We start from the raw sequence: 12,262 nt of genomic DNA on the forward strand, positions 1-12,262 counted from the left end.
ACGAGTAGCTATTAAGAACTTTTCTTCAGCCCATAGCAATTAAAAAAAAATTTTTTTTAGTAGAATTTTACTTTAATATAAAATGAAAAAACCCCACAAAAACCCAAAGCCCTAATAGGTTAAAACAAGTCAAACAACCATTCCACACAGATAAAACCTTCACAAAAGTCAACTGAAGTAATCCAGAGCTAAAAGTGAATTGTGCATATTTTCAAGGAAGTCACCAGTCATGTAACACAAACAAATTATTTACACACTTGCAAGCCCTCTAAGAAATGTGCCCCAAGAAGCATTAACTTTGTTTTTTCATGTGCCATCCTGAAGACTTGCACATTTTATTTTTCAGATAATTTAACATTTTTAATAGAGTGTGTTGTCTACCAAGTGGTAATGCTTTGGTACTATTCGTATAGGATTGCTTATCCTAAAGACTTGACATTTCCCCAAGAGGAGCTTCTGCTTTAGAAGTTTCATACAGGGCTTCCCTGGTGGCGCAGTGGTTGCGAATCTGCCTGCTAATGCAGGGGACACGGGTTCGAGCCCTGGTCTGGGAAGATCCCACATGCCACGGAGCAACTAGGCCCGTGAGCCACAACTACTGAGCCTGCGCGTCTGGAGCCTGTGCTCTGCAACAAGAGAGGCCACGATAGTGAGAGGCCTGCGCACCGCGATGAAGAGTGGCCCCCGCTTGCCGCAACCAGAGAAAGCCCTAGCACAGAAATGAAGACCCAACATAACAATCAATCAATCAATCAATAAATCTTTAAAAACAAAAAAAGAAGTTTCAAATAAATTAAAATCTTTATCAAACATCAACATGGAGGGAGTTGACACAGGATGCAACATATACAGTCAAGTTACCTCTGTATATTTAGAAATTACTCTTTCAAGATATTCGCACCAGAGAGCTTAGTCTGTCCTGCTTAATATTCGGTAGTACAGGTTTGAATCATCAGAACCTTGGCAAGACCTTAATATTTCAAAGTTATTAACAACTACCTCTAGGGGCAAGTCCATGTTTACTGAGTTATGACAAATTTATTATAACGAAGGAAAACAAGTATAGCCAGCCATCTTAAAAAAATGCTCTAACCACTGCTTCTGAATATAGAAAGACTAAAACTACATACATTTATCATACAACAAATCCCATCTCTGTCACCTGAAATTCCCCTAATTTAATTCATTAGAAGGGGATTTTTTTTAAATAAATGGATACTAGGAAAGCCCAAGGGGATTTTTTAACAAGACTTAAAAGCACTTTACAGTCACATTCAGCTTTCCTATGAAATACTCAGCATCTTAAATATTGGGTTGGCCAAAAGGTTCGTTTGGGTTTTTCCATGACATCGTACAGAAAAAACCCGAACGAACGTTTTGGCCAACCTGATATTATGCAGACTTCTTTTTTTTTTCCTTTTAGTAAGCTAGACACTGGCTTCAGAGTTTGTAGAACTGAAGGAAAAATAACCTACTCAAAACTATCCTAAGGGCTTCCCTGGTGGCGCAGTGGTTAATAAGAATCCACCTGCCAACGCAGGGGACACAGGTTCGAGCCCTGGTCCAGGAAGATTCCCCATGCCCTGGAGCAACTAAGTCCGTGCGAGCCTGTGCTCCGCAAGAAGAGAAGCCACTGCAATGAGAAGCCTGCACACCGCAATGAAGAGTAGACCCCACTCGCCACAACTAGAGAAAGCCCACGCACAGCAATGAAGACCCAACGCAGCCAAAAATAGATAAATAAAATAAATAAATTTTTTAAAAACTCTATTAAAAAAACCACAACTATTCTAGAAATCGTCTTTTGGCAGAACAGCAGGTATCCAAGTTAAAAATAGGAGGGTCATTTTGTTGCTTTGTTTTCCAAAATTTAAATTGTTTTTTGTTTCCTTTCTACATAAACCTCAGTCACCACTCCTGAGTGGGGATGGGCAGAGGCTCTAGGCCCTGCTCCTCCAGCTTCTCAGCAGCTGCTTTCTTATTGCTGCAGCAAGACTTGAATAGATGTGTGTCAGATGAGGACTTCCCCAAGACAGCCTTTATAGATAATGCCACAGCATATTTTCTGTCTTATCCAGTATGTGAGATCCAAAATGGAAAACACTGGCATTCTGTTAGAGCCAGAAGCCATCTCTGTATCTGAGCCATCATCTGACTGTTACTATAACGAGGAGATTGAGCTGGAAAGGCACTTGAGGTGGTACTGTGAGCATCAGAATTACGACGTTTAAATTCCTTCGGCAGTTTATTGATCTGGTTGCTTTTTATCCTGTTTCCAAATAGGGTTTTCACTTTCTTTGGTTTCAGTGTAGTCTTTAGACTGGGTCCCGCCCTTGCATCTACCACGTGATTCTGGTTTTGTTTTTTTTTTTTGATCCTGCTGGTAATTTCTTCCATCTTTTCACAGCAGGACACAGGCATTACAGATGTCTCCTGATCAAGTCTCATGTAACCAAAAGCAGCTCTGGAAGTCCTTTTCATAGAGTTTACTGTCAGTGAATCGAGAACTGGAGGATTTAGCTCTGCAAATACAGTAGCCCTCTATATTTTGGTATATCTTTGGCTTGTGAAAACCAAACACTTCTTCTGGGCAATAGTCTTCCAAAAGCAGCCAATCCACATGCAATAACGTTCCTGAGGTGTGGAATGCATGCCAAACCAACCCCCCCTCCAATCGCTCCCTCCTCCTCAACTGCCATGTCTAGAACGATTGTCTCCTGCAGTTCAGCAGCAATTAAAATTTGAGGTTAGTACCAATCAGGAAATAGAGTAGCAGTCCCCTCTACTTCACAATGAGCTTATTTGTTTGTTTTGAGCCAAGCAACCAGTTGTGGCCACCCCCAGTTTCCCCATCAGCTTCTCTTTCTATTTTCAGTTAAAAACTACAGCTCCCAGAAGACCCCTCGGTAGGAATGGGGGTCTGGAAGAGGTACAGGTGTGCCTGACACTAAAGCAAGGTCAGTTAGCCCCACCCACCCTGCCTTAATATCATTCTGGAAAAGCACCTAGAAGCTTGCTTGTTTAAGGGGCAAGGGCTCAAGAAACCTCGTCTTTGTGCTGGTCTTGAAGGAATCACTTAAAGACATTAGCCAACAGGAATGAGGAAGGAAAATTATAAAAAAGCTGGCAGATGACACAGTACAGTGGAACCTCAACAAACATGACAGCCAACTAACCCTGGAATCCGCACAAGAATGAAGGCCTCAGCAACCACACCCCAGTGGGGGGCCCCAGGGGCTACCAGACGGAATGTGCAGGGGGCAGAGTCCCCTTCCACGATGCCATCTGAATGAGGTTCCAAAGTAAACGGTCACATTATGAATTGCTATTGCTCTTACAGGAATAACTTTCTCCACATAAGAACTTGGGCTCCCTCCTTACCAGTTTCAGAAGCTTCATTGAATGTAATTACCACAGCATTCACTATGCCAAAAACATGGAGCTACAGCCATTGTCTTAAAAGAAATACATCTAAAATGGTGCAGGCACTTTGGAAAACAGTCTGGCAGTTACTCCAAAGGTTAAACATTGAATTATCATATGACCCAGCAATGACACTCCCAAGTATATTCCCAAGAGAAGTGAAAACGTACCTGCATGCTAAAACTTGCACACAAATATTCATGGCAGGATTATCTATGACAGCCAAAAAGTGGAAACAATCCAAATGGCCATCAATTGAGAATGGATAAACAAAATGTGATATAGTCATATGACGGACTATTATTCAGTCATAAAAGGGAATGAAGTACTGATGTGTGCTGCAACATGAATGAACCTTGAAAACATTATGCTTAGTGAAAGAAACCAGACACAAAAGACCACATATTATATAATTCTATTTATATGAAAAGTCCAGATTAGGCAAATCCATAGAAAGTAGATTAGTGGTTGGCAGAGGATAGGGAGAGAGGAGAATGGGAATGACTGATAACAAGTGTGGGGTTTCTTTTTGGGTGAGGAAAGTGTTCTGGAATTAGGTAGTGGTGATGGCTCTACGACCATCAGAATATACTAAAAACCACTAAACTGTACACTATACATAGGTGAATTTTATGGCATGTGAAAGATCCCTCAATAAAACTGCGGTAAACAAAGATAGAACTAACCCCCCCACCAAAAGTTAATACAAGGGTTTGGGGGAAGTATGGCCAGGGTGTCAATTTTTATTTCTACTTTTTGGAGTTTCATTTCTTTGTTTTTTCCAAAATTTCCCTCTCTAATGTGCAGCTATTACTTCACTAACTGAAGCTCTGGGATCAGAGAGATTCTGCTGGATTCAAATCCAATCTCTTTCTGGATGAACTGGATAATCTTGGGCAAGTCAATTATTCTAAATCTCAGTCTCCTCATGAAAAATTGGGGGAATAATATCTATGGCCTCATAGGGCAGTTGTGAGAGTTTAATACGAGAATGCTGTAGATCAGAGCCTGGCATATTAGTAAGTGCTCAAGCAATATTAGCTGCTGCCAGTTTTGCTATTAAGAATACAATGCAGGGCTTCCCTGGTGGCGCAGTGGTTGAGAGTCTGCCTGCCAATGCAGGGGACACGGGTTCAAGCCCTGGTCTGGGAAGATCCCACATGCCCCGTAGCAACTAGGCCCGTGAGTCACAATTACTGAGCCTGCGCGTCTGGAGCCTGTGCTCCCCAGCAAGAGAGGCCGCGATAGTGAGAGGCCCGCGCACCGCGATGAAGAGTGGCCCCCGCTTGCCGCAACTGGAGAAAGCCCTCGCACAGAAACGAAGACCCAACACAGCCATAAATAAATAAATAAATAAATAAAAATTTAAAAAAACAAAAAAAGAAATCTGTTTATGCAAAAAAAAAAAAAAAAGAATACAATGCAGTAAAATAATATTACTAATTATCATAGGTAGCACTTACATAGCACTGCTGTGGTGCTTTACATAATTTTAAGGTGTTTAGTCCCCACAACTGCCTTGTGAGGTAGGTATTCTTATGCCCATTTTACAGATGAGCATTTACTGTGGAGTAGATGCACACTTGCCATTGACATGCAGTCTGTACATTCTGTGGGAATTTAGGAGCAGGTAATGAGCATAGAGAGCTAAGGCAATCAGGGAGGACTTCGTGAAGGAAATGGCCCTGGAAGGAAAGGAAGGTGAGCCCTGGATAATCCCACATGGGTGGGAAAGTGTGGTGAGGACCTTGCAGGTGAAATGGAAGTTACCAAACAAAAAGGTGGGAAATATCAACACTTGTTCATTGTGGGTGATGAATACAGATTATGTGTTATATTATTTCCTGCACTTCTGCACCTTAGAAATAATTACTAATTAACAAAAATTTTAAATATTTAATCATGTTGTAGAGGGATAAAACATTTTCTTTCCCTCAGTCTTTGACCTTCTTGTATATATATTCAAGAAAAAACTAGCTGGTTAGAAAAATGAGTAAATGCCAGTTTTCTTTATTTTTTCTAAAATAAAGAATATTTATTCTACACTAATAGAATACTACACTAAGCATTGTCTGTAAACACCATTTGTGATCCTGTACGAGTGTCTGTACAAGCCTTTCCATGCACTGAGTGCTACTCTGAGGTAGACACCAGGAAGCATAAATGTTGGGTTATAGATCCAATTATTAAAACGTGAATCAAGCAGGGGCCAATGGGAAATTTCTGTACCTCCCTTTCAATTTTGTTGTGAACGTCAAACAGCTCTAAAAAAAAATAGTCTAAAAAAAGTAAATCAGAGACTGGGCAGGCTCGCGTCCCAACTCCGCTTGCGTACCGGGCATCCAGGTCGTTTCTCACGTGGTCGGGGCCGGTAGCGTGAAGTTCGAATCCGCTTGTCTGCGCGGGTCCAGGCGGCACCCGGCGCAGCCCTCCGGGCGGGCGGACTAGGTGCGAGGACCTGGTGACCCACTACCCTCCGGGCACGCTCTCTAGCCCCGCCTCCCGGCCCCTTCCATTGAGAAACCCCTTAGCGATCACGTGAAAGAGGCATGCCGGCTGCTTGACGTCACGCAGTGCGGACCAATGGTAGCTTCTGTTTATATCGAGGGGGGGGGAGGGTCAGAATATTCACGCCCCCGCTGCCGCCGCGTCGTCCTCCAGCGCGGGTGGTGAAAACCTAGCCAGGGTGGGAGGCGGCGTGGCTGCAGCGCGGCGGGGAGGGCCCCGCCGGTCGCCTTCTGCAGCCGCGTATCCGTCAGTTCCCGTCGCCGTCACTGGGGCGCCGTGCGGCTCCAGTCTGGGGCGGAAGCTGCGGCCGTCGCGGCGGCCGGATCCGCGTCCCGCCTCAACGCCCGGAGGACATGAGGGAGAGAGAATGAGCCAGAGGGACACGCTGGTGCATCTGTTTGCCGGAGGGTACGTCCCAGGAGGGGCTTGCAGATTGGGGCTGAGTGCGCTGGGCTGAGGCCGAGGGCCGTGGCCTGAGACGCGGGCGAGAAGGGAGAAGGGGCTTCAGCGCCGGGGACCGAGAGAGTGAGGCCCGGGCGGGGAGGGGTGCGGGGACTGGAGCCGGGGGAGCTGAGGGAGCCCACGGGACTGAGGCTGAGGCGGGGAGGGGTGGGAGGGCGAAGTCGGCAGGATGTCAGGCTTTGGGCCCGCGGAACCGGAGCGAGGCCTAGGGAGTGGCCGGCGGGGCTGGCGTCCACGCAGGCCCAGTCCACGCGCCGCGGCCTAGCGGACGTCGGGGATGCGGGGCCGCGGAAGGCCAGTAACTGCAGGCCTCACGTAGGTTGCTCGGCCGGGGCGGCGTGGGGGGGTGGAGCGGGAAGTGCGGAGGCCGAGGACAAAATGGGCGCCGGGCCTCCTCCTCCTTCCGTCCCTGGCGCGCGGGCTGCGGGGCTGCCTCACGTCGCTCACGCCCCGCCTCGGATCTCCGGCAGCTGATTTCCGGGCCCTCCTTGGCCCCGGTGGGTCGTCTGGGGGCTTCCGGCGCCAACGGGAAGGCTTTGGGGTTCTGTCGCCCGTAATAGCTGTAGGTTTCTAGATCTTGGAAAATTTCCTTTCTCCAGGTTGCGAGATGCGCTACAAAGCGGCAGTGCTTCTGGGGTCGGATTCTATTCCTGAAAACCAGGCGTCTTGCACACCCGCTGCTTTTCGTCTGCTTAAAAGGAGAAAGTGAGGGATAGGGCAGAGGTCAGAAGCTTTGGCAGCAGTTACCATGGGTACAACATTAAGACTAAACTTAAAGTCTCAGTTCCCTGATTGCCAGCTTGAGTGCTGCAGATCTTTTGTTCAGCCAGTTTAGTCTCCTTTTTAGGTTGTTCTTTCCAAATTATTTGGAGAGTCGTAGCAATTTTAAATTTAGGAGTTACTTCTTATCTGTAGGATCATAGTCTTATCAAAAATGGCTACGGTGAATTATGCTGAGGCTCTTCTCTGCGATTATGACCATATAAAGTCGCATCTCTTTAAAGCATACGGTTTTTTTTTAAATCGACTACTTTAATAATATTAAAGTAATACACGGCGGTTCTATTCACAGTGGCTTGATTGGAGTTAAACGTGTGGACTCTATTGCCGGTGATGACAGTACTTTCCTTGAGTTGGCACGTTCATTGAAGAAACATTTATTGTACACCGATTATGGGCCAGGCAGTGTTCTGGCATTAAAATACTTTTCATTTAATACTGTTCATTTAATTCGTGAGACAGGGTTTAGGCAGGGTTTGCTTTCTATAATTCTGATACGTAAGAATAATCTTGGCAAATTAGATCATTTTTTAAAAACCATTAGCCATGTAGATGTTCTTGTAAAGATGTCTTGTGCAAATAATTGGGTTCCCTCCTGTAACTAGATCATAAGGTAATTTTTGAATGTTAGGAGACCACACATCTACTTTTTTGGCCACTATTTTGAGCGAAAAGTGGACACGCTCTTTGATTTTAATTCATCTTCATCTGTAAAATGAGGAAGTTGTACTAAATGATTTCTAAGGCCCTGTTCTAGGTCCTAACATTTTTATTGCTCTGCATTCAAGATTCAGGTGTCAAGTTTTGTTAAAAATAGGGCACATTTATTTGAAATGTTAGCTTGATGCACTAACTTCCCAGTTTGGATTAAGATCGCCAGCCACGTTGTTGTTACTAATGCATGTAAAGGCCCTTATGGTTAGCGTTTTCTTTAAAAACAGAAATGGGGCATTTTTGCAGCATCTAAACCCAAATAGATTTAGGAGCCCCTCTACCCCCCAAAAAACAACCTAACATATGCAGGTTTTTTAGAGTATTAAATGAAGTACTTGTTTATAGGGCCTGACACAAGATAGGTACTCAGCCTTATAAATTTTCTTCTTTTGCATCCCATCTCAATTTTATGTTTATATGTGGTCTCATAAGTCATTTCAGTAAAACTTGGCTTACCTTTTTTAGAGAAACAGTAGAACTAGGAAGGATGGTAAAGATCATCTGGTTTAGCCCCTTCAAAATATGGGAAAATACCGGGCTTCCGTGGTGGCGCAGTGGTTGAGAGTCTGCCTGCCAATGCAGGGGACACGGGTTCGAGCCCTGGTCCGGGAAGATCCCACATGCCGCGGAGCAACTAGGCCCATGCACCACAATTACTGAGCCTGCGCGTCTGGAGCTTGTTCTCCGCAACAAGAGAGGCCGCGAGAGTGAGAGGCCCGCGCACCGCGATGGAGAGTGGCCCCCGCTCGCCGCAACTAGAGAAAGCCCTCGCACAGAAACGAAGACCCAACACAGCCAAAAATAAATAAATAAATAATTAAAAACAAAATATGGGAAAATACCAAGGTATAAAAAATTTACTTACCCAACATTAAACAGCTTTTCATACATGTAAAATGAGAGTTAAAATAATCTCTGAAGAACCTCCCAGCTCTATAGTAAATAAAATCATTTAGAATAGATTTCTGTATGAAATTTCTATTTCTGTATGAAATTTCTATAGAATATTCTGGAAGTCTGTATGCTAAGCATTATGGAAATGCAAACTGAGTTGTGGGTAACATTGTTCTTAATTGAAGATGTCTAGTATATCTCAAAGTTGCATATTTAGGCAATTATTTTTTGGACGTTCTTAGAAAACTAGATTTCATTTTTTTATCATGATAGAATTATGTAAATTAGGAGTTAGGAAACTTATTTTTTACTTTAATAATAACAAGATAGAGAAAAGGAGAGAGATCTTTGTATTAGCCGTTGTGCAAGAACCAGTAACCTTTCACAGTGGCATTTAATCTTTAGACAAAAATTGTCTTAAGAAGGAGCCTTTGGATTGTTTTCCTGATGGTTATAATTGTATTTATTCAAATATGTGTTTATCAGGATCTCAGATTTTTAGTAGCCTTATAGATGTATTATTAAATCAGGAAAACTTGAAACAGACTAGCACTGGACGTTGGGTCTGGGTGACCGACTCACATGCATAACTCGTGCTTTCTTTAACACACCCTTTGGTCCCATTATGTTTTTGTCAGGGTTAATATTCAGAGTTTGTAAGGTCATCGGTTAGGTTGATTGAGTTACGGAGGCTACTCACAACTGCCCGGAAAGGGTGTAAATATGATTTAATTTTAGCTATGCTTTTAATAACACTATATGTTTGTGTGTGAAGACATAAGCGGTATGTTTTTAAATTCTTTGATAGATCTACATTGTTTAGTTGTGTGTCAGCTGCATATGTCCACCAAGAGGCAGTTTGGGTTTTTTTCCATTTGAGAGAGAGATTGCCTCAAATGGGAGGAATAAACCTTCAACATTTAAGTGGATGAATTTCCTTCCTTTGTAGCTCCTGTGACAGTGAGAGCTTAATACATATAGTTAGTAATTTCAGATTATCTAAGAAATGGTTTATTTTTATATCCTGGAATTAATCAATCCATTTATCAAACCATTCATTTTTCATTTATTCAGTAAGAAACTCCATTTGGGTGTCAGATAACGTCGATTCTGTAGAAATTTTGTCATAATATTTGTTAAATTACTTCACCTGTTTCCTTGTAAAATCAGTGCAGAAGTAGACTACTTAAAAGTATAATGTGGTTTATTTACACTTTGTCTACATTTTTTTATTAGCCTTATTTCCATAATTTTTATAACCTTTTTTTTCTTTTTAAAAATACATTTTAATTCTTACTAATAGATTGCAAGACTAAGGTAATTTGCTTATCCTGATGTATTCTCAAACTTATTTTCCTGTAAGGGGATTAGTGTAGTATATAGCATTGTGGGTCAGGGACCCCTGGGAGTTTCCAAGACCTTTTTGGTGGTCTGAGACGTTAAAGCTCTTCTCATAAAAATACTAACACATTATTTGCCTTTTCACTTTGTTGACATTTGGACTGATGGTGCCAAAGCGATGACTGGTGAAGCGCTGTTACCTTAGCATGCGTCAAGGCAGCATCACCAGACTGTGCTAGTAGTCACTAGCACTTGCAATTTAAAAACACAGGGTCTCTTAAGAATGTTCTTGAAGCAGTAAAAATTAATGTTTTAAATCTTGACTCTTGGGATTTCCCTGGTGGTCCCGTGGTTAAGACTCCACGCTTCCACTGCAGGGAGCGTGGGTTCAATCCCTGGTCAAGGAGCTAAGATCCCACATGCCACGTGGCACGGCCCAAAAAAAAAAAATCTTGACTCTTGAGTATACATCTTCATTTCATATTCTGTTTGGCAAATGGGAAACATGAGTAAAGCATTTCTACAACTGTTTCTGCCTCAAGCTGAACTAGCGTCTTTTTTCATGAGAACCACTCTTGAAAGAACAATTGATAGACTATGACAATTCAGGCTTGAATGTTTGGCAGACATTTTCTCAAAAAATGAAGGAAGTGGGCCTGTTGGTTCAAGGAAAACCACAACAAATGATAACATTTGTTGCCATGTGATAAAATTTGAGTTTTCAAGCAAAAATTAGAATTTTTGAAATCTTTTTTTTTTTTTAATCATTTATTTATTTATGGCTGCATTGGGTCTTCGTTGCTGGGCACGGGCTTTCTCTAGTTTCAGTGAGCGAGGGCTACTCTTTGTTGTGGTGCGCAGGCTTCTCATTGCTGTGGCTTCTCCCGTTGCTGAGCGTGGGCTCTAGGCACATGGGCTTCCGTAGTTGTGGCTCGCGGGCTCAGTAGTTGTGGCTCGCGGGCTCTAGAGCGCAGGCTCAGTAGTTGTGGCACATGGCTTAGTTGCTCCGCAGCATGTGGGATCTTCCGGGACCAGGGCTCGAACCCATGTCCCCTGCATTGGCAGGTGGATTCTTAACCACTGCGCCACCAGGGAAGTCCCTTGAAATCTTGAATAGATAGAAAATGTAATTTTTAAAATATTGTATCACAAAACGTATCTACACTTGGAAGACCTGTATAATCCAGTGAACCAATATTTTTCAAATAACCAATGCATGATGTTATAGAGTAGTGCATAGATAAAGATTCAGAATGTAAAATAAAGCAATGGATTTTAATGTAACAATATGAAAAGTTTATTGGTATAGTTCAGATTCCATATTGCAGCTAATTTCAAGAGCCTACCACATGCCCAGTTTTAATGTAATATTGAAAAATATCCACAGTTATCTGAAAGGAGGTGTTGAATTGTTACACTAAGTAAATTATATCATTAATTAAAAGGTTTCAGTGCCATGGTTGGGGAAAAGGTGGAGTAGGATAAAGGGGAATAATGGGGGTGCACTGTAGTTTCAAGTAGGAGGATAGTGGAGTCTTTTTGAGAAGGTGACTTTTGAACAAAGACCTGGAGAGGAGAGAGTTAACTATTCAGAGGGAACAGGCAGTGAAAAGACCCTGAGTAGGGTAGGAGCACTGAAATGAGGCAAGTATAGCCAGAGTAGTAGGCCATTGTTAGGCCATTGAAGATCTTTGGCTCTTTTTCTGAAATGGGAAGAGTCATTGCAGGAGTTTTAAAGCCAAATTCTGGTCGCACCATGCTTAGAATAGACTGTACGTAGGGCAGGGCCAGAAGTAGGGAAATGATTTGGCTACTGGAGTAATCAAAATGAGAGGTAACGGTTCTTCAGAGAAGGCTGTAATGTACTATATGTGGTGTGTGAAGAAAAGTCAAGAATAACTCCATGGTTTTTACTTTAGGCACCTAGAGGGAGGGAATTGCTGTTAACTGAGATGGGAAGGTTGTGGATGGAATAAGGTTGGGGTGGGGGAAGATCAGTATGTAGTTCCATTTAAGACGAAAATTTGAGAAGTAGAGAAGTCAAAAAGCCAGTTGTTTAGGTGGATGAATATATTAGGTAACTCCAGGAAGGAGCTCTGGACTAGAGAGAACACATTTAATAGTTAGTGGAACATAGATG

The 12,262-nt window shown here is 42.9% G+C and overlaps 1 protein-coding gene and 1 pseudogene across 2 annotated transcripts in view; one reads left to right on the top strand and one right to left on the bottom strand.

The window, feature by feature from the left end:
- Positions 1-1,908: 1,908 nt before the first annotated feature.
- LOC118894525 lies at positions 1,909-5,765 on the bottom strand (annotated as a pseudogene).
- A 298-nt stretch (positions 5,766-6,063) lies between these two features.
- SLC25A36 (solute carrier family 25 member 36) overlaps positions 6,064-12,262 on the top strand; it is a 42,445-nt gene continuing 36,246 nt past the window's right edge. For both annotated transcript variants that reach the window (XR_005019660.1, XM_036849968.1), the window contains exon 1: positions 6,064-6,339. Coding sequence is in view for 1 of the 2 variants with exons in the window: in XM_036849968.1 (XP_036705863.1) it covers positions 6,299-6,339 (41 nt within the window). In the remaining variant the exon portion in view is untranslated. The remainder of the gene's footprint in view (positions 6,340-12,262) is intronic.

This window comes from Balaenoptera musculus, chromosome 4, assembly GCF_009873245.2.
Source record: "Balaenoptera musculus isolate JJ_BM4_2016_0621 chromosome 4, mBalMus1.pri.v3, whole genome shotgun sequence".
Classification (NCBI taxonomy): domain Eukaryota; kingdom Metazoa; phylum Chordata; class Mammalia; order Artiodactyla; family Balaenopteridae; genus Balaenoptera; species Balaenoptera musculus.